The sequence below is a fragment of the Mytilus edulis genome, chromosome 10, assembly GCF_963676685.1.
Source record: "Mytilus edulis chromosome 10, xbMytEdul2.2, whole genome shotgun sequence".
NCBI classification, from domain to species: domain Eukaryota; kingdom Metazoa; phylum Mollusca; class Bivalvia; order Mytilida; family Mytilidae; genus Mytilus; species Mytilus edulis.
In genome coordinates, this window is record NC_092353.1 from 44090688 (window position 1) to 44111008 (window position 20321).

Sequence of the window (20321 nt, forward strand, 5' to 3'; positions counted from 1 at the left end):
AACCTTGTGAATAGTATCATGAAGTATTATATAATACGTATTGAATACAAAGTCAGGAATATGCAGATGTTATATAATAGTTCGTTTCTATGTATGTTACTTTGTTGTTTGTTTTCTGTTGCACTTCAGTGTTTTAATTTTCGTTATTTTCCACTTATAGTCGATGTGTTTCCCACGGTTTTAGTTGGGAACCCGGATTTTCTTTCCTTCAATCGATTTATGACTTTTGAACAACAGTATACTACTGTTGCCTTTATATAGTTTTATTAGATAATTACCATTAGGTATAGTTGTTCTGACGTAGCCTGGAGGTTCGGTGGGTTCATTTTCTGGGTCATGAGAGTTACATTTATCTACGTCACAACAGCCACCTTTCAACGTTAAAGCTCTTGGATGGAGTGGATGATCCCCAACCGATCTCCTTATGTTAATATTACCAAATACTTTCATGCATACCTTTAATGGAATATATAAGATTTGTGTTTTATCAAATTAAAAAAAGTAATAGGTTTATAACATGAAAAAAAACATAACTAATTTGTTTATTGATCATAAACCAGAGGTCATGCTTAAGGGTAGACTCAAAAGATGTTTTAAAAAACGCATATATCTATATGACAAATTTCAAGTGATACGATGTACATATGAATATCTATAATTGGTATGTAAAAAACGCATTACCGACTACTAAATGTTGCATTTTATGTTATTGACAAATAAAAGTACAAAGTTAAAAAGTTGAACTGACGTTTAGCTGAAAGAGTGAGCTCTTTTATCAAATAAAATTCATAGTATTTAGTAACATTCAGAAGAACTGAAACCGGCGAAGGTCATAAGCAAACTTCTTACAGTGATAATTTCCAATCCCGGAACTATTTTCCCTTTTTTTGCTTTTTTTGACGGGAGTTTTGGTCATAAGGAGTACCGTAATGTTTGTCAATAAAATTTCATTTCATCTTTGTTTGGTTCATCTTTGTATTGTTGCACAAATCATTAGATTTATATAACTGTTTTTGTTTGTGTGGCAGTTAAGTTCCGGTTAAGTTTAAAATTTTCTTAAAATATGAAATGCGTTTAAAGTGTAATTTTCTAAACATTGAGCATTAAACCTTGCTGATAAAAAGGTTTATCTGAAAAAGAAATGTAATTTTGAGGTGTAATTAGTTTTTTATCAAAAGGTCCACGGTAATCTCACGTTTACCTGTTAACTAACATGACGAATTTTAAACGAAACTGTGCATTGCATTTCTAAGTAACAATGACGAATTCACTAATTCAGTGCTTTCAAAGAGCATGTTTCTTGACAGGCTCCATAATTTCCATCAGATCTTATGACATATGACATAAAACCAATTTTTTTTCAACAAAGAATAGTCATTGGGTGTAGACATTTTTTTATTTTCTTTTCAAATTATTTAAGCAGGTTTATACTGAGTTCACATGTAATTCGAATTCGATTCGCATTAACTAATTCGAAATAGTTTAGTTAGCATTCGAAACGTTTTACGTCCTAACGTCAATTCTTATTCGAATTGCAATGCGCGTCAAATTCGCTTTACTGTCCGAACGACGTTATCTTTTAATTCGTATTAACAAAAACGTATTTCTAATGCGAAATTGGATAATTCGAATAAATTCGAATTAAAAAAGAAAAGCTTGTGAACGCGATAAGGGAATTCAATTCGAAATAAATGTACGTGTGAACGAGGCATTAAATCGGATTCTGTTAATACCTTAATCGGTAACGTTTACAGCCGTATTATACAAGCCGGTATTGTATAAATAAAGGAGGAGTTATATGATCCCACGTTGTTTGATTTCTAATTTCTGATTGATATCTGTTTAAATGAGAGTTTAGTTTCTACGAACGGTTTTCATTTCGAATCGGTTCTAAAGAAAAGATTAATGGGTCCACAAGTACCTTAGATTTATTTGTAATTTGTGACTTATCTTCACTAATTCTTCTGATTTTCTAGGTCGTCACTATAACGGTCAATTATGGAAAACTGTCAAATATGCAATTTTATCACGATTTATTTTCACTTGAGGAAAATTGACCAAAGGTTACAGTACACTGTGCCTTTAACAATTAGGTCAGTTAGGTTTCTCAATACTCATTTATAGACGTATTCAATGTATGGACTCTTTAGGGTGGTAAAATCCAGTTTTAAGTGACAATATCCACTAATTATTATATTGAAGTGTCGAATAGTCATCGAAAGCTGTCGCAGACATACATTTTGTAATTAGCATTTGAAAAGAAAAGTGTGACCTAATTCGATATTTCCAAGGTCAGGAGGATACTGAAGATATTCATGCCTAAAATGTCATTAAACAATCAATATCATAAAAAATGAAAGCAGAGCTCAGTCAATTAAATACACTTCTAAGAAGACAAATTAAAAAGCAACGTTACTTTTATTTATAGTATATCAATAAGTGGGGTGACAGGTTGGATTCTGAGCTGTAATGTGTCAACTAATTTTCTACCTTAAACACTTGAACCTGTTTTCATATTTTTGGGCTTCAAGAACATAGCGTTAAACAAATATTTCATACTTATGTTTCACGTTTTGGATTGTAGGCATTTTCTATCCGATAAGACTCAAATTCCAATCAGAAGAACAATTCAACAGAAGCAATTATAATCTTGCCATTATGTGAAAGAGCATTTATTGAATCTGCCACCCAATCATGTTTTACTTTAAATCACTCTAGGCGTTTCATAACTTACAAAGAAAATGTAAAATAAGGATACAATTTGGAGACAAATTATGAATAAAAAAAGACTTGTTTCCAACATAGTATAGTGTTTAGTGTAGATACAAGAAAGAGGTTAAATTCGAATGGAAACCTCAAAAAAGGTGAGGGAAATAAGTCCATGTAAAAGACATTATACATAGATACGTAAATAAACATCCAACACAATTCTTGAATAAGTATGTGACAAATACGATCAAAATGCTGATATAAACGCTGTTTGATTGCTTACATGCTTTGTATTTATGCGGAGTTAAACTTCTATTCTTATATCTAAAATGATTTTGCATTATCAATTAATCAAATTTACATATTTACAGGTTTCAATACACCTACTTTTATGTTTGAAAATGTCAATCTTAAATACAATGATTGGGTCAACTTTAATACAAACAAAGCAAACATCCAAAGAAACCTTTAACTTGCTTCGTTTCTAGTAATATGATAACAGCGGTACGAGTAACATTTTGACCTGTTCACCTTATATGTGCTGAAAGTCAAATGTACAGTACGCTTACAAATTTTACAAGTATAACAGTTGTCTTGACAACTGGACTTTCAATAAAAAAAGTGTCGACAGAAATGAATCGGGTTCACTACACACATCAAATAAATTGTGTACTTCTAACACGCTTTTTTTCCATTTTCGTAATCGGAAAAGCTCAAACCCCAAAATACGAAAACAGGGGTAGATATATACTTTAACACATCCGGACTTAGTGATAGCGGTACAAATTTACATTCCATCTAAAATATACAATGTTGTAAAATACTACGAAATATAAATAAACGGCAACTCTTAAATTCATATACATATATTGAGATAAGTACATAAATGTCGACAGGAATTAGGATTTAGTTGTTAAGAGATGAATTATTGTATTGCTTATAAGATTAAATCGGCATTGTAAGCTTCTAGAGTCCATCACTTGATACATCCATTACCAAAAAGATTTGTTTGGATTAGCTAACTTTCAGAGAGTAGTTTCTGACATTATTATTTGACACGTGGAAATATTAATTGATAAAGTAAATATTGTTTACTTGCCATGGCGTTGTCAGTTTTTCGACTTTTTACATTTGTTGTCTTTGGTCTCTTTTTGTTTCGATTAATTATTCAGTGTGTGTAATTAAGTAAGATTTATATGACATCATATCAAAACCAATTCAAAAATCGGTTTGAAATTAAAGAAAATTACTGAATACTTGTGCATTAAACCTATTAAACTATAGCAGTTTCAGCTATAATAGATTTAGTGTAAAAAAAATTCTTACATCTCTTGTTTCACAGCCGGAAGAAAATAATGGTATAAAATCTGGCGTCAATCGTTGGATAGCAAGGCAGACCTGCAAAAAGAAAATAATGGTATAAAATCCGGCGTCAATCGTTGGATAGCGAGGCATACCTGCAAGTAGGAAACAGATGTTTGTTATAGCCATTATTATTCATTTTGTTATATAAATAAGGCCGTTATTTTCTCGTTTGAATTGTTTTACATTGTCATTTTGGAGCCTTTTATAGCTGACTATGCGGTATGGACTTTGCTCATTGTTGAAGGCCGTACGGTGACCTATAGTTGTAATTTCTGTGTCATTTTGGTCTATTGTGGAGAGTTGTCTCATTGGCAATCATAACACATCTTCTTTTTTTTATATATTGTTTAAAAACTCTTATTCATTATTTTCATCTTGCACTGTCTTTAAATCGGTCCCAAAACAAGTGTATCTATGTATATTGCCCAGTTGTAAACAATGTAAAATATCCATGGCATTAAACTGGTAATACTTCAATACAGTGTGTGAAAGACTCACGGGGGTATAATATTATACAAAATAATGAGCTGAGTTATTTCTATTTAACATGTCTTATTGCAATGTTAGACACTATATTGTGATTGAGGTGAAATACCACCATTGATTTCTCATCAATTTGTATTTTTCAAAAAATTGTGCAGAATTTATCTTTGTTTTAAATTAAGAAATACTTGGCATAAGTAAAGTTTTATCCTATTAAGTACCAAATACAAAATTTCACATCACATATCATTGCATACACGAAAATCACCATCACTGGAAGTTGAATTATCAAATTGTACCCCTTTTTCCCTATGTACAAGCTTAAGTAACAATGAAACCTCAAGTTTATAAAATATATTATAGAAACACCAAATATAAAAATAACGATGCCTTGAAACACCCAAGATAAATGTTTATGACTCTTGTAAAACTTTTTACTGCAATAAATGTGGGATAAATTTCCTACAACCGTCAAATTCACGAGAATATTTTTTCGACCCTTTTTGAATGCAACCGGATGTGACATACTGTGATTTGGTTGTATTACAGCTTGATGAGTTTAAATAATTCACCTTCTCATTGAATATAGCACAATATTAATTTTTCCAGGAAACATGGATACATCAGCAAAACAAACAGTATTGTTGTCTTTTGTAAATTATAATTCATAAAATTGTGTTGTATTTTTAGATGTTGTTTCATGAAACGGTATTCTTTTTTCTCCCTTTGCGACAGTACTAAAAGTGTCTATAGATTCTTGGTACTGACGTTGTTTATCGTCTTAATAACGTGTTACATAATTCTTATTTTGTCTTTATGATATTATTTTAATGTTAAGTCTGTGTTGGTTTTTTTGGTGATATCCATTAGACGTGTAATTATTTATCCCGATATTGTTTTATGATCATTTTAGTATTCTTGTCTTTCATTATTCTAATGTGCTTTGTCTTTATATGCCTTTTTGTGTTTCTTTGATACATACAATGTGGTTCTAGGCTTATACATCCCGTCATTGTGTTATTGTTTTATGATAATTTTTGTATTATTGTATTTTATTTTTGTTAATGTGCTTTGTCTATATACATATAGATATAAGAACATGTGGTATGAGTGCCAATGAGACAAATCTCCATCCATATCACAATTTATAAAAGTAAACCATTTTGGTAAAAGTATGGTCTACAACACGGAGCCTGGCCGACACCGAACAGCAAGCTATAAAGGGCCCCACAAATGACTAGTGTAAAACCATTCAAACGGGGAAAACAACAGTCTAGTCTATATAAAACACGAGAAACGAGAAACACTTATGAACTACATTAACAAACGACAACTACTGAACGAACATTATGACAGGTGCAAACAATAGCAGCGGGTTTAAACGTTTTAATAGGTACCAACCTTGACCCTTATCTGAAACAATAATGTAACATCACAACATAGAAAGACATTCTGATACATATTACGTGTCTGTCTCTGTACTTATACATTCCGTCATTATGTTATTGTGCTATTGTAAATTTTTGCATTCGTGTTTTTCATTTTTGTCAGTGTGCTTTGTCTATATGCCTTTGTGTGCTTCTTTGTTACATATTGTTTTGTTTTATAGTGATATAAATTATAACACAATATTGACTGCTGTGCCACTATTTGACATTTTTACCTTTTATGTCTGTTTGTTTTGTGCACACATCCTTGTCAATATAATTGAATTGGATACGACTGTCATAAAAGTGAGAGGTTTGGCTAGCTATAAAACCAGGTTTAATCCCCAATTTTCTACATCAGAAAAATGCCTGTTCCAAGTCAGGAATATGACAATTGTTATCCATTTGTTTGATGTGCTGAGCTTTTGATTCTGTCATTTGATTAGGGACTTTCCGTTTTGAATTTTCCTCTTCTTCATTTCAAGAAATACTTGCTTTGTACGCCAAAAAAATTAAACATCTTGTTATTAAACAAATCAGACTTTCAATGAAGTTTGGACGTGATTTGATATACATATAGCAATGATATGTGTGATTTGATATACATATAGCAATGTTATGTGTAATAACAAGTTTGCTGAACAGCATCTAATATTTGTTCCAAATCAATTACTTCTGCTGCTTAACAAAAAAAATCTTATGAAATTGAAACCGTCTGGCGTACCACACTATATTCCTGGTTTTTTTCAGAGTTTGTACTTTATCCTAAATATCTGAAGGCCGACATATCTAATGAAATTAAAACATTCTGGCGTACCTCATTATATACCTGTTTTTTTCAGAGTTTGTACTTTTTCCTAAATATCAGAAAACCGACACATACCACAGAGTAATGTGATTCGAACATTTTGAGGGTTCATTTGACACTTTTTAATACTTTATTCATTTAGTATTTTTTTTAAATCTTATTCATTTTGTTATTGTCTCTCGTATCTTTTTTTTTAACAAAGAAAATGAATTTGAATATTTATTAGATTTCTACAAACCTTTTTTTGACCCTATCATTTCTCTAAGGAAACATTTATTGTCATTTCATAACAAGGTTCTCTTGGATTAAACATAATGATTCATATCTTTGAAGTGTTATTATATTGAAGTTTATTACGAATTTATATCGTTAAGCCGAGTTCATTGTAGGATTACTAACATTTTGTATTCTACAGACGCTCAAAATTCTATGATCACAAACCTGACAAAAGTTGTTGTTTCGAAAATAAGCTTATATAAATCTGTTCAGTTTGGTTTTTATAAAAGTACAATTTTCGTTTATTATTCCAATTGGTGTTGTAAATAGGGTTAAAAAAAACCTCTCTGGTTTAGGTTCATGACGTCAATCACGTATATTAGATTATTGTAGGTGTAAATCCTCTTATCTTCAGGTATTAACCTATGAACGGATGTTGTTTTACTCTTTATTCCTCTTATCTACTGACAATGATGTCATACATGCTGGATATGAAGTCAAACGATATCCTCTAAAGCTTGATATAATTGCTGGGTTTTACTTCTTAACAGGGGAGGTATAGGCTTTTAATCATCTTAGCCTGTTCATAATCATCATATCAACGTTGGAAACTCATCTATCCGTTTAACACTAGCTTATCATTTCGTTTTTTATTCTTTTATTTCAAGTGGTTTAAAAAATCTATTCGGTTTTTTTTGCTTGTACTATTCTGATTCGTTTTACGGAACTGTCTCTCTCGGCAGTTTTAATCAACAATTACTTAGCAAAATCATCAATCATCTTATGAAACATTGTATGTGCCCGTAGCTATAAATTCATTCAAAGGGATACAACATCGAAAATAAAAGATTCGAAAAAGTGTTTGCCGGGATGTGGCAAAATTTTCGGAATTGTACGTCCTCTTTGTTCTTCAAATTCTACCGTATATGGTTTTTTTTTTAATTTTTGATTCGAGCGTGTTTATTAAGCCCTTTGAAGACAAACGTCTATAAAAAAAAAAGATATGAACCTGAAGTCTATAATGAGTATTTAAGGAACAATAACCCCAAAACAAGGTTTTTGAATTTTCTGAACATTTCAAGGGAGCTGGAAATTTTTATTCTTTTTACTGTTCTTTGCCTGTTTCTGGTTTTTAAGATATAAGAGAAATGAACCAACAAATCCTTTAAAAAAGGGTCAAATGATTAGCATATCTTCGTTATTGAAAGATCACTTGTAATCAGTAACAAATATAAACTCAATATTTGTTGGCATATATAAGTACCTGTCTACGTCCATTTTGTGGTTTGGTTAGAGGTATTTCTATTTGTATCAATCTGATGAGCTTATTATTTTTAACTGATTTTTAAAGAGTGTTCCTATGTTATTATGTTAAAACACTCTCTCAGGTTAGGGAAGGGTTAAGCGCTCACAAGTATGTATAATTGCTGTGTTATTTGGTCTCCTCTGGAGAGTGGTCTTTTTGGCATTCATACCAAATCTGCTTTTTTATATTAGCTCCTCCACATTATTTATGTGCCTGTCTCAATTCAAGAGACTGTAGTTGCTTGTCATTGATTCAGGTAGTCATATTTGATTTTTGTTAAATGTTTTGTTATAATTTTTTTCACGTCGGGGCCTTTTATAACCGAACTTACGGTATTTGTTTTTTCTCAATGTTGAAGGTCGTACGATTGTCTATAATTGCTTACATCCACTTCATTTGAACTATGGGGACAACATAAGCAACACTATGAAGACAAAATATTTCAAATTGGAAATAGAATTGATTCGTTTTTAAAATTTTCAAAACAAAAACAATGTGGCGTGTCTGTGAAGTTAAGAGATGATTAAACGGTATGCGTTTCATCTCAATGTTGCAATCTATACAGTGACCTTTAATTGCTTCTATCCACGTCGACTGTACTCTGGTAGATAGTTGTCTTATTGGTAGTTAAACACCATCTTCTTATTTTCATACTAAACAAAATTACTTAGTTATAGTCAAACAAGTATATTTTGTACAATGAAACAATTATCATTTCATTTGAAACTGTTAGATAGAATGATTAGATTAGGATTAGACGTTTCATATTTCAGATCATCAAGCGGTTTTGCTTTTAACTACTCAAGTAATTATTTGTGGAAACTTTATTCCTTATTTTTTTTAAATCCCTTGTATGATGTCAAAAATCAGTATAAACAGCATCAGGTAATTTATTTATTTCTAAAAGGGAAATGCATATCTTGTTCAACAGACAATGTTTCAGTCAGGATTCTACTTCGTCAAAATTATCTTCCCATTACGCCAGTTCATTTTCACAATCGTAGAAATGGAAGCCATTATAGGGATGACGCGCTGCCAATTTTGCTATTGAAAACCGATAAATTTATCCACATAGCACCATAACGATCCTTATATGTCAGTTGTATTTTAAAAGACAAATGTATCTTCTAGCTAATGAGCATCAGCTAATGATCTTGTCTGCATTGATTTAACTTAAAACTATTGTCTGATCGGTTGTCAGGTGGAATTTTCGAAAATTCTTTTACATTTAAAAAAAAATCTTATTAAATATTTCGTGGAAGGGCAGATTAAAATTTTTAGTGGTTGAAACTTATAAACCCTAGCTATCACACACAAAAAAATATTTTTTTTAGAAGATATGCATTTTCATCATCCAGCTTAAAATACTCGGTCAGGATTCTACTTCTTAAGAATTATCTTCCCATTACGCCAGTTTATTTTCACAATCGTAGAAATGGAAGCCATTGTAGGGATGACGCGCTGCCAATTTTGCTCTTGAAAACCGATAAATTTATCCACATAGAACCATTACGATCCTTATATGTCAGTTGTATTTAAAAAGACAAATGTATCTTCTAGCTAATGAGCATCAGTTAATGATCTTGTCTGCATTGATTCAACTGAAAACTATTGTCTGATCGGTTGTCAGGTGGAATTTTCGAAAATTCATAAACATTTAAAAAAAATCTAATTAAATATTTCGTGGAAGGGCAGACTAGATTTTTTTACTGGTTGAAGACTATAAAACCTAGTTATCACACTCAAAAAATTATATTTGTTCGAAAATATGCATTTTCATCATCCAACTTGAAAGACTGTCGTCAAGTACTTTTAGTAAAAAAATAATAGCTATTCGAACACATCTACTCTTTTTTTTGTGATTCATTAGATAGGTATTTCACTTGAACCATACATTTCATCTTTTAGTACTGTGATTTTTTTTATGTTATAAAGTCAACCTGTAGCTTTGATATATAAAAATGATAGAATCTGAAGCGAGATGAAGTATCAAATATTCTTCCTTTGTACGATTGCAAGACCAAATATTCAACTCAAACACGCTCTAACATAACTTGATAGATACCCATGTCGTCGACTTGATGTCTAATTGCTCAGCTTAATTATGTAATAGATAAATTGAAAACTTATGCAAATGGTGTTTTTAAAATAAAACACTTCGTTATTGAGAAGAAAATTGTCATTTTATTTTATTTTATTCTATTAATTTTTTTAAAAATTGTTACTATAGTAAACATTACAGTTAGCATTCATCGCCTTCTCTAACAAAGAGCTTCGATTCTTTTGTTCTATTTCGATCGTGTTTCCGCCTGGTGCTGTTGTCAAGTACTTTTAGTAATAAAAAATATAGCTATTCGAACACACTTACTCTGTTTTTGTGATTCATTAGATAGGTATTTCACTTGACCCATACATTTCATCTTTTGGTACTGTGATTTTTTTATGTTATAAAGTCAACCTGTAGCTTTGATATATAAAAATGATAGAACCTGATATATCAAATAATCTTGCTTTGTACGTTTTAAAGAAAAAATATACACCTCAAACACGCTCTAACACAAAAAGGTGCACTCGAATTCTCTTTTCGATACAATTGTTATACATTTTTTTGATTTTTTTTTGAGTCACATAAAGGAAGGGCAGACACGAAAATTAATGAACTAATAGATTGATATGTTCTCCGTCCGTGGTATTTTTTTTTTAATCGGAGGTTATGCATTTTCTACAACTTGATAGGTACCCATGTCGTCGACTTGATATCTAATTTTTCTGCTTAACTATGTAATAGATAAATTGAAAACTTATGCAATGGTGTTTTTAAAATAAAACACTTCGTAATTGAGAAGAAAATTGTCGTTTTATTTGTTTCTATTAACTTTTAAAATTTTTGTTACTATTGTAAACATTACATTACGCATCTGTCGCCTTCTCTAACAAAGAGCTTCGATTCTTTTGATTTATTTCAACTGGGTTTCCGCCTGTTTTTTTACATTAGCATTATAGATGAACACATGTTCTAAAATAAATTTATGCTAGCAATTTCTCACAAATGACCCTTTGTTATTTATAGTAATTATAATGATATATTGCAGAACAAAAATAAATTTGGAAGATTTGAAGAAATTATGAGTATGTTATAAGTAGGTCCAAATTACAAAATACAGAAACGAAATATATGATAAAAGCTTTTTCAACAGGAACATAATATCAAGGAATCTTTGATGGTAAAGTGTTTTCTTTGAAATTTCATTAATAGCCGGTATAATATGAGAGGAAATTGATAATGAAACTTCTATTTAGTGGTCACCAGAGCAACTCTCTGTTATTGAAAAAAATCCTTAGGAGAACTTCTTGGCATGGAATCTTTTACATAGTTTTTTCAATGACACTTTGGAATTAAATCTACTACACAAGTGATGCCTAGCCTACATTATACGTAATAATAGTGATTGCGAAAGGAACTTATCATAGTTACCTGTTCAATGAAATTTATTATAATGAATCTAAAATAAAGGTTTTCGTCATTTGAACTTACTAAAATTGAAAACATTATAAAACTGAATTCCTAAACGAATCTTCTGGGACAATTCAATTTTATATACATATGCATGTTCCCTTGGATGAATCAGGTGACTGTTTTATCCATCTGCACTTAGGACAGCAGTAAGGATTTCTTTTTACATCTTTTACGTTGGAAGCAAGTTGCAGTAGATAGATAGGCATATAAAAAAGCAGAAAAAACTTAATCTGCTACTTGAATTAAGTAAAATATAAAAATTCCAACAGCTATATGATTGATTAATCGGATATTTAGGCAGAACGTTTCTAAACCTAAGGACACCAAGTTATGTGTATTTTTCGTGCTGACAAAAAGTTTTAATTTAATTCTAATAGAATATATTGGCTTATCAGTTATGAGTGAATAACTGCTTATGTTTTAAGTACTTATAATGTTGTTTGCTATTACTATATCGTTCATGGTCATGCATTCCATCTACAGTTAACTCATATACAAAATGTTCATTATGTTATTAATGCATTGAGATCAAAGAGTACAAATGAAGGGCAAAATGTACGTCTTTTCTGCGAACGTATTACATATATAATAACCATACCTCGTCACTTCTTTGACACTGTACAACTGATTTACAGTCTTCAGGGTTCAGTTGTTCGTCACAATGGTAACATTTCAAAGCTGAAAATTAAAAAAATTCTTATTAACTAAAAAACTTAATTGTGTAGGTACTGCACTAAGTTGGTTTGAAATGTGAATACAGATCTAAACAATAATTAAATATTGTATAATTTCGTCAAATTGAAAACACTGGGTGAGAACAAATTGAATGATAAATAATACATGTACGTCGCACGTGTTGAAGTGTGAAGAAATAAAATGTTAATAGAAATAGAGATGTTTCTGTAGGTGTAGAAAAGTTTACCTACGGGAAACGAATCTCTCGTTCCAATTGTGACTGGAAGTGACTGCATAGTTATTCATCCTACGCATGCAGAGAAATCCGCTCCTCTGCCTTACCATTAAACGAGGGAGATATAGCTATATGACCAAACAAAAACGAAGATAGTCAATTATATCTACGGTCAACTTTGCCTGAGGGAATTGAAATCTTAGTAAACAATTTCAAAATGTTTATATTGACAATTTTAGACAGGTTTGTTATTAATCATGTCAGTACCCAAGTACTGACTACTGAACTTAATATACCCTCTGGGACTTATAGTACACCGGCAGAGGTATCGACAGAGCGCTGTCAAAATGAAAACAACACGTAATAAATTCCATGCGTCCGACGTGCTATTCAGGAACGCTCAGTGCCAAATATTTGAAACCCAATGATGAATAAAAACCTTAACGGTTGAAGAGGTATACGATCAAAATATCTTTTTTAAATTGAACATTAATTTACTTACGACAGTTATGACATGTGTCACTACAGAGAACAGTAATACAGGGATCATCACACATGTTTGGCACCATTGTCATTATCGCAGTACATGCATCTTTATCGAGGTCTTGGCAAGCAGAATGTACCAAATTGATAAATGAAACTGAAATATTAAGGTACCGTTCGTTGATTATTTTTAATAGAATGAAAAACAACTAAACCAACCATTGTATACCAATGGTTTGTATGAATTACAATAAAAAATATGTGTTATGAACAAAATTCAGAGTATTCTGACAATAGTTTTGGACAATAGAGTCATTTACTACTAATCTATAGAAGATTATGAATATGTATAAAAGACTTTTAAAATTACATTGCCATGCATAAATAATGGCAACAGTAGTATACCGTTATTCATTTAACACTGGACGTTAAGCAAACAATGATAACCAATTATTTTCAAATTTTTCACTTTCACTTTTCAAGCATTCTAAATATATGGTGACAGATTGAACAGCGAAATTATTACTGCTTTCTTTAAGTTGTAAATAGATACTTTAAAAGATTAGAGCAATATTTAATTGTTTTGACACAGCTTTGAATGAATTGCTTTGAGACGACAATTAAAAAAACAACGATTGAAATAAAAGGCAAAATGATGTGTTGGTATGTGTTAACTTTGTTTCAACTGAAATTACAAATGTAGGCATTTTCAATATCAGTATCGTTTCTAAAGGATTGAATTTTAGCAGATTTCTACAGTATGAATAAAAACGAAAAATGAAATACTTGTTCAATTAACTAACGGTGTCAGTTATGTTGTATTTTTGAAAAAAAGAAAGATACCCAAAAACAATACTGTTTTGGTGATCAATCTATGAGTATTGAAGACAATGTGCTGATAGTTAAGGCTGTTCATGAAAACATAAAAAAAAAATCAGAAAAATTTGTATAATGAAATGTATTTTATACTCCAAAACCAGATAAAGTTTTACTTTGTATGTCTGTATTTTATTTTTATATTTAAGCTCCTCGACCCCAACCGGCTGAAAAATAATTAGAATTGAAACAAAGTTAAAAATCAAACGACAGTACATTGAAATTAATATTATAAAAGCTAAAAAAAATAATAAATGCACCTTTATTTCTATATCATTCATAGTTTCTTTTATCTATTTTTTTCTTATAATTATTTCATTAACATTCTAAATTCTTTTTGTATTATTATGATTCTTTAATGTATCAATATGGTTATTACTCACTGTCGTTATAGATAAATTGAAAACTTATACAATGGTGTTTTTAAAATAAAACACTTCGTAATTTGCAACAAATTAGTAAAAATAAATACATGATATCAAACATGTTATTTTTAAAAATGAGTTATTAAATTTATTATTTTAAATAGCTAACTGGAGACCATTTACTTTTATGTGATACCCCTTAATCAATGTTGGAGTTTATTACCTAGAATATTAAAACTGTTTTTTCATTTTTTTCTGCGTTATCAATTTAGAGCATTCTTAAAATAGTCATACTTTTGATCTGAGTTAACTATTTAAAGCATCATTCCAGTCAGCTTAGATGTATTTTTGAAAAATTAATTCTGTGTTGACATTATGTTTGTGTATGTGTTGCTTTGAATACAATATATTGTACCTTGTTTTGTGGAGAAGGCTTACATAGGCTATACCTCAATCCAATTCAATTTATTTGAATAAAATATTGTTTAAACGAAATACTCATAACACTGCTAAATTGATAAATACCTTTTTGGGGGGGATAGGGGACTGTGGAGGTGAAGCAATTTAATAGTAATGTTTAAGAGGCTGTCCAAGTAAATATCATGTAAATCCTATGATATGGGTGGCACAACATATTTTTTTTACCACTGAATGTTTGGTTCCAATGCAATGTTCATATCATACAAAGGATATATATGTCAAGGATATTTTTGAATCAACAGTGGATGGCTCAGAAAATGATTTTAAAGTTCAGTAACAATGCAACAAAATTTTGTACAAAATGAAGAGTTATCTCCACTTTTCAATGAATTTTCAGTGCTTTCTATGTATTTTTTTTCTCTTTTTTCTTTTTTGTTGCAGTTAATAAAAGAAAATTAACTTTGAGAAAGAATGAATTTGTGATATGAAATAGATGAACAAATTTTGAAAACAAAATATATCATGTGCCATCCACTGCCTGGTTTTTCCATGGACACCCTCTTAAACATCCACTGCCTGGTTTTTCCATAAACACCCTCTTAAACATCCACTGCCTGGTTTTTCCATGGACACCCTCTTAAACATCCACTGCCTCGTTTTTCCATGGACACCCTATTAAACCTATAACTGTTTTTGATTGAACAGCACTAGTATGTTCTCTAAATATGTCAATAGGATTTTTTATTTTGTGCATTTGGTTTGTTTTATTTCATTTCTCATAATTTAAAATAACACAAATAGCAAAATCACAAAAAAAATGAACTCCGAAGAAAATTCAAAACGGAAATTCCATAATTAAATGGCAAAACCAAAAGTTTAAACATGACAACAAATGTCATATTCCTGACTTGGCACAGGCATTTTCCTATTTCAGTCAGAATTCTACTTCGTCAGAATTATCTCCCCATTACGCCATTTCATTTTCACAATCGTAGAAATGGAAGTCATTGTAGGGATGACGCGCTACCAATTTTGCTCATGGAAACCGATAAATTTATCCACATTGCATCATTACGATCCTTATATGTCAGTTGTATTTTAAAAGACAAAAGTATCAACTAGCTAATAAGCATCAGTTATTGATCTTGTTTGCATTGATTCAACTTAAAACTATTGTCTAATCGGTTGTCAGGTGGAATTTTCGAAAATTCCTAAACATTTAAAAAAATTATAATTAAAAATTTCGTGGAAGTGTAGATTAGATTTTTTTAGAGTATAAAGACTATAAAAATAATAGAATCTGAAGCGAGACGATGTATGAATAATCTTACTTTGAACGATATCAAGACAAACTATTCAACTCAAACACGCCCTAACATAAAAAGGTGCACTCGATTTTCTCTTTTCGATACAATTGCTACCCATTTTTTTGAATTTTTTCTTGGGTCACATAATGGAAGGGCAGAAACGAAAATTTTTGAACTAACAGATTGATATGTTTTCCGTCCGTGGTAATTTTTTCAAAAAAATCGGAGGTTATGCATTTTCTTCATCCAACTTGAAAGATATCCATGTCGTCGAATTGAAATCTAACAATACAGTACACATTTATCGCCTTCTCTACCAAAGTGCTTCGATTCTTTTGTACTATTTCAACCTGGTTTCCGACTGATTTAACATGGATTGAACCTGGTTTATTACTACAATATCATCAAGTATTTCGAATCTTGTATGATAAAATAGTAGGGATGTCAAAAGATCTGAAATTTAATACTCGGATACTCGGTCCTGATACTCGAGTACTCGCGAGTACTCGGATGCATCTTTTACGTCTATTGAGCAGTTTAGATTTTAGGTGGGATGCAGTGTTTTTATATAAATTTTCATAAAAATATTAACTAAAGACAAACGCACTACACAAATAGCTTGATCCTTCTTTTTTTGTTTCAATTTAACAATGAGTTACCAACCGCCTTTTCTACAAATAACTTATCATAATAGCAATTAATGTTTGTGCATTTGTTCATCAACCGAATTCCAATGAAATCATAAATATTTCCATATAAGATTCAATAAAGTATACAATATATATGTATCAATTGTTCACGAGGAGTTGGTATTTTGTATTATACGATTTGTCCATTACTTTGTCAACAGCAATATTGGACTTCAAATAACTTGTGCCTTTTCGTGTTGCCCAGTCTTACTTTTTCTGTGTGTTTTTTTTTCACTATCGTTTGTCTGGTTTTCTTTTTTTTTTTTTTTTTAGCCATTACATTGTCAGTTTATTTTTGACTTTTGGGTTTGAATGTCGCTCTCGTACTTTAAATTGTAAATTAAATAAGTATAGAAATTAAGTTTCAAATGAAGAGTAATTTGATTAATTAATATGTACATTTCATATCAATCACGTTTACATAGAAATCTTAATTAACAAACAGAGGTAAGTTTTTACGGCTTGTGATGAGTTAATTATTAATCCATGAAAGTGTTGATCCGTGTACAAACACCGTTAAAAATGTCTCTAGTCAGTTGTGTCACTTTGTTTTTGTTCTTGTTTAGAAATATGATCTGGTCAACAATTTCAGACGAAAGACTGTTTGACTGTGCACATGAAAACATTCTCTCGGAAGAAAAAGACGTTGCTGGTACTACTATTACAAAAAGTAGCCTAAGGATAAACATATTTATGTTGTTAATGGATTTTATTTAGTTTTAGGAAGGGGATATTTCAACGGAACTAAAGTGAGTGGAAATGTGAAGAGAAATATCTAAAGATGTATAACAGGCAAACGAGTATCCGAGTACTAAATCTGTACTCGAGTACTCGGCCTTCCGATCGAGTACCCGAGTACTCGAGTACTCGTTGCCATTCCTATAAAATAGTATTAAATTGATTATCTAAACGTTTTAAATAAGAAGTTATATAAAGAAGGTATAGATGTCTGCGACTTACAGGGAAAATAAACCATTGAGTCATACTCTAGTTGTACAGTCTCGATTATGATCAATGTTACTGGCAAGTATGAAGAATGAAAGAAAGCTGTCATTAAATTGTGTTCGTATCCCCAATCTTTCTACTAAGAGTACAAATTAATGACGCTGACCTTGTAAGGCATAAATAGATTAACTATTGTTCTTGACGAAAATTAATAAGGGATATCTACAAGATTTTGTTTCAAACAAATAATTTGGTTTCTTATTCCCTATTTTCTTACTAGAAAGAAATCAAGAGATGTTGCGTATACCTGGTTGGAAACCGATCTTTTATTTTAAATATCATATTCTTGATTTGTTTTATAAACAGGTGTCAGTATTCACCTCAAAAACTAACAAAACCTTTGAATAGACTTATTAAGAAGGGATATAGTTACGATACTGTTGTCAGGTCATTAAAGATTGCATATTTTGGCGTTAATATTGATTCACTTATAGGGTCTTTGCATCGGAACTAAACACATTTATTCAAAAACCAGTTGTTGGCATGACACGGGTTATGTTCTGCTCATATATGTTATGATGGTATGATACTAAACCCCTAATGGGAAGGATTGTGCCTGATGTTCATATGATGAAATCATAATCTTTCAGTCAGTTTAATTGAAGTTTGGACTGGCATGTCAGTTAACTGCTAGTAGTCTGTTGTTATTTATGTATTATTGTCATTTTGTTTATTTTCTTTGGTTACATCTCCTGACATCAGACTCGGACTTCTCTTGGACTGAATTTTAATGAGCATATTGTAATGCGTTTACTTTTCTACATTGGCTAGAGGTATAGGGGGAGGGTTGAGATCTCACAAACATGTTTAACCCCGCCGCATTTTTGCCTCTGGCCTTTGTTAGTCTTGTATTATTTTAATTTTAGTTTCTTGTGTACAATTTGGAAATTAGTATGGCGTTCATTATCACTGAACTAGTATATAATTGTTTAGGGGCCAGCTGAAGGACGCCTACGGGTGCGGGAATTTCTGGCTACATTGAAGACCTGTTACTGACCTTCTGCTGTTGTTTTTTTCTATGGTCAAGTTGTTGTCTCTTTGGCACATTCCCCATTTCCATTCTCAATTTTATTCAATGCCAATTCTACTTTTCAAACATTTCTTTTGTTTCATGTCTGTTTTTATACAAATTCATTTGGTTTTTATTAGAAAAATGTTTTAACTGTGCTTTAAAAAAATAGGTCTAAGTACCGCTCCTGTGCAGTGAAATGAATTAAGTATAGATTATTGTTAATATATCTATTTGGTTTGTTTTTATCATAAAATCGTTTCAACCTTGCTTTAAAGATGGAAGTCTGTGTACGGCTCCTTTGCAATGCAATTGATTAAGTCTAAAGAAAATTTCAGCATGTGCAGTCTTCCATGAAAGCAGAAGTTACAAGGTATACCTTGATCTTATCATGAATAATGAAAAATAATTAAGTTTGAAATTTCTCCTTGCAGTGGTTGAAAAAAAAGGTGATAAGAAAGTGTAAAATTAATTATAGTGAATTAAAAAATCGTATATTTTGCAGATACATATGTATTACTACATATCTCAAATTTACAATCGAACAATTTTGGGTAAAAAACGGCTTGAAGCGATCCAAAATTATCACGTCCTGTTCTCATGGTATGGTTCTCGTATAATGATAGATAACAGACAAATCAGCTAACAAATACCGTTCTCTGTTTTGAACATTAAAATCCATGGATATTTGATAAAATGAATCTTTTAGTTCGAATATGATTGAAATAATACGGGATATTGTAGGTGTGTTTACTATGCTCGGTTCAATGAAGTGACTTGTGATGTGTTCTTAATGAAATATAAGAAGGCCTTGTTCATGCCGACATGATCTTGGTAAAATTTCAATTTCAACAGAAATACCATACAGAGTGCTATTACAACCAATAATAAAAGTAACTTACCAAAAACCAAAAATTTGATTAATTTGGCCGCCATATTTGACTTGAGTGATATTAAGTACTGACTTATCTTTCGCCCTGGATTCGTTATCGTGACATCAATTGAAACCAAAAGACTGTTATGTCATAAAGCGTCCTTGGCATTCAGGAAAATCTTATGGTGTCAACCTCCAAAATTGTAATACACAGAGTATAAGAATATGACAGAAATATATCTTTTCGAACTTCATTAAATAGATATAAGGAAATGTGGTATGAGTGCCAATAAGACAACTATCCATCCAAATAATTTATAAAAATAAACCATTATAGGTCAAGGTACGGCCTTCAACACGGAGCCTTGCTCACACCGAACAGCAAGCTATAAAGGGCCCCAAAAATTACTAGTATATAAGAGAGACATTCAAATTCATTAGTTTTTAAAAAATATATATAAACTGACAACGCCATGACTAAAATTTAAAAAAAGACAAACAGAAAAACAATAGTGCACAAAACACAACATAGAAAACTAAAGACTGAGCAAC

General features: G+C 30.9%; 1 protein-coding gene across 1 annotated transcript in view; it reads right to left on the reverse strand.

Moving 5' to 3' along the window:
- LOC139491273 (uncharacterized) overlaps positions 1–19931 on the reverse strand; it is a 39149-nt gene extending 19218 nt beyond the window's left edge. Inside the window, exons 1-5 of the mRNA XM_071278816.1 lie at positions 19798–19931; positions 13244–13381; positions 12430–12509; positions 4036–4107; positions 279–456 (exon numbers count right to left, since the gene is read on the reverse strand). Coding sequence (XP_071134917.1) covers positions 279–456; positions 4036–4107; positions 12430–12509; positions 13244–13381; positions 19798–19831 — 502 coding nt within the window. The 5' untranslated portion in view covers positions 19832–19931. The remainder of the gene's footprint in view (positions 1–278; positions 457–4035; positions 4108–12429; positions 12510–13243; positions 13382–19797) is intronic.
- Between the last annotated feature and the right edge of the window lie 390 nt (positions 19932–20321).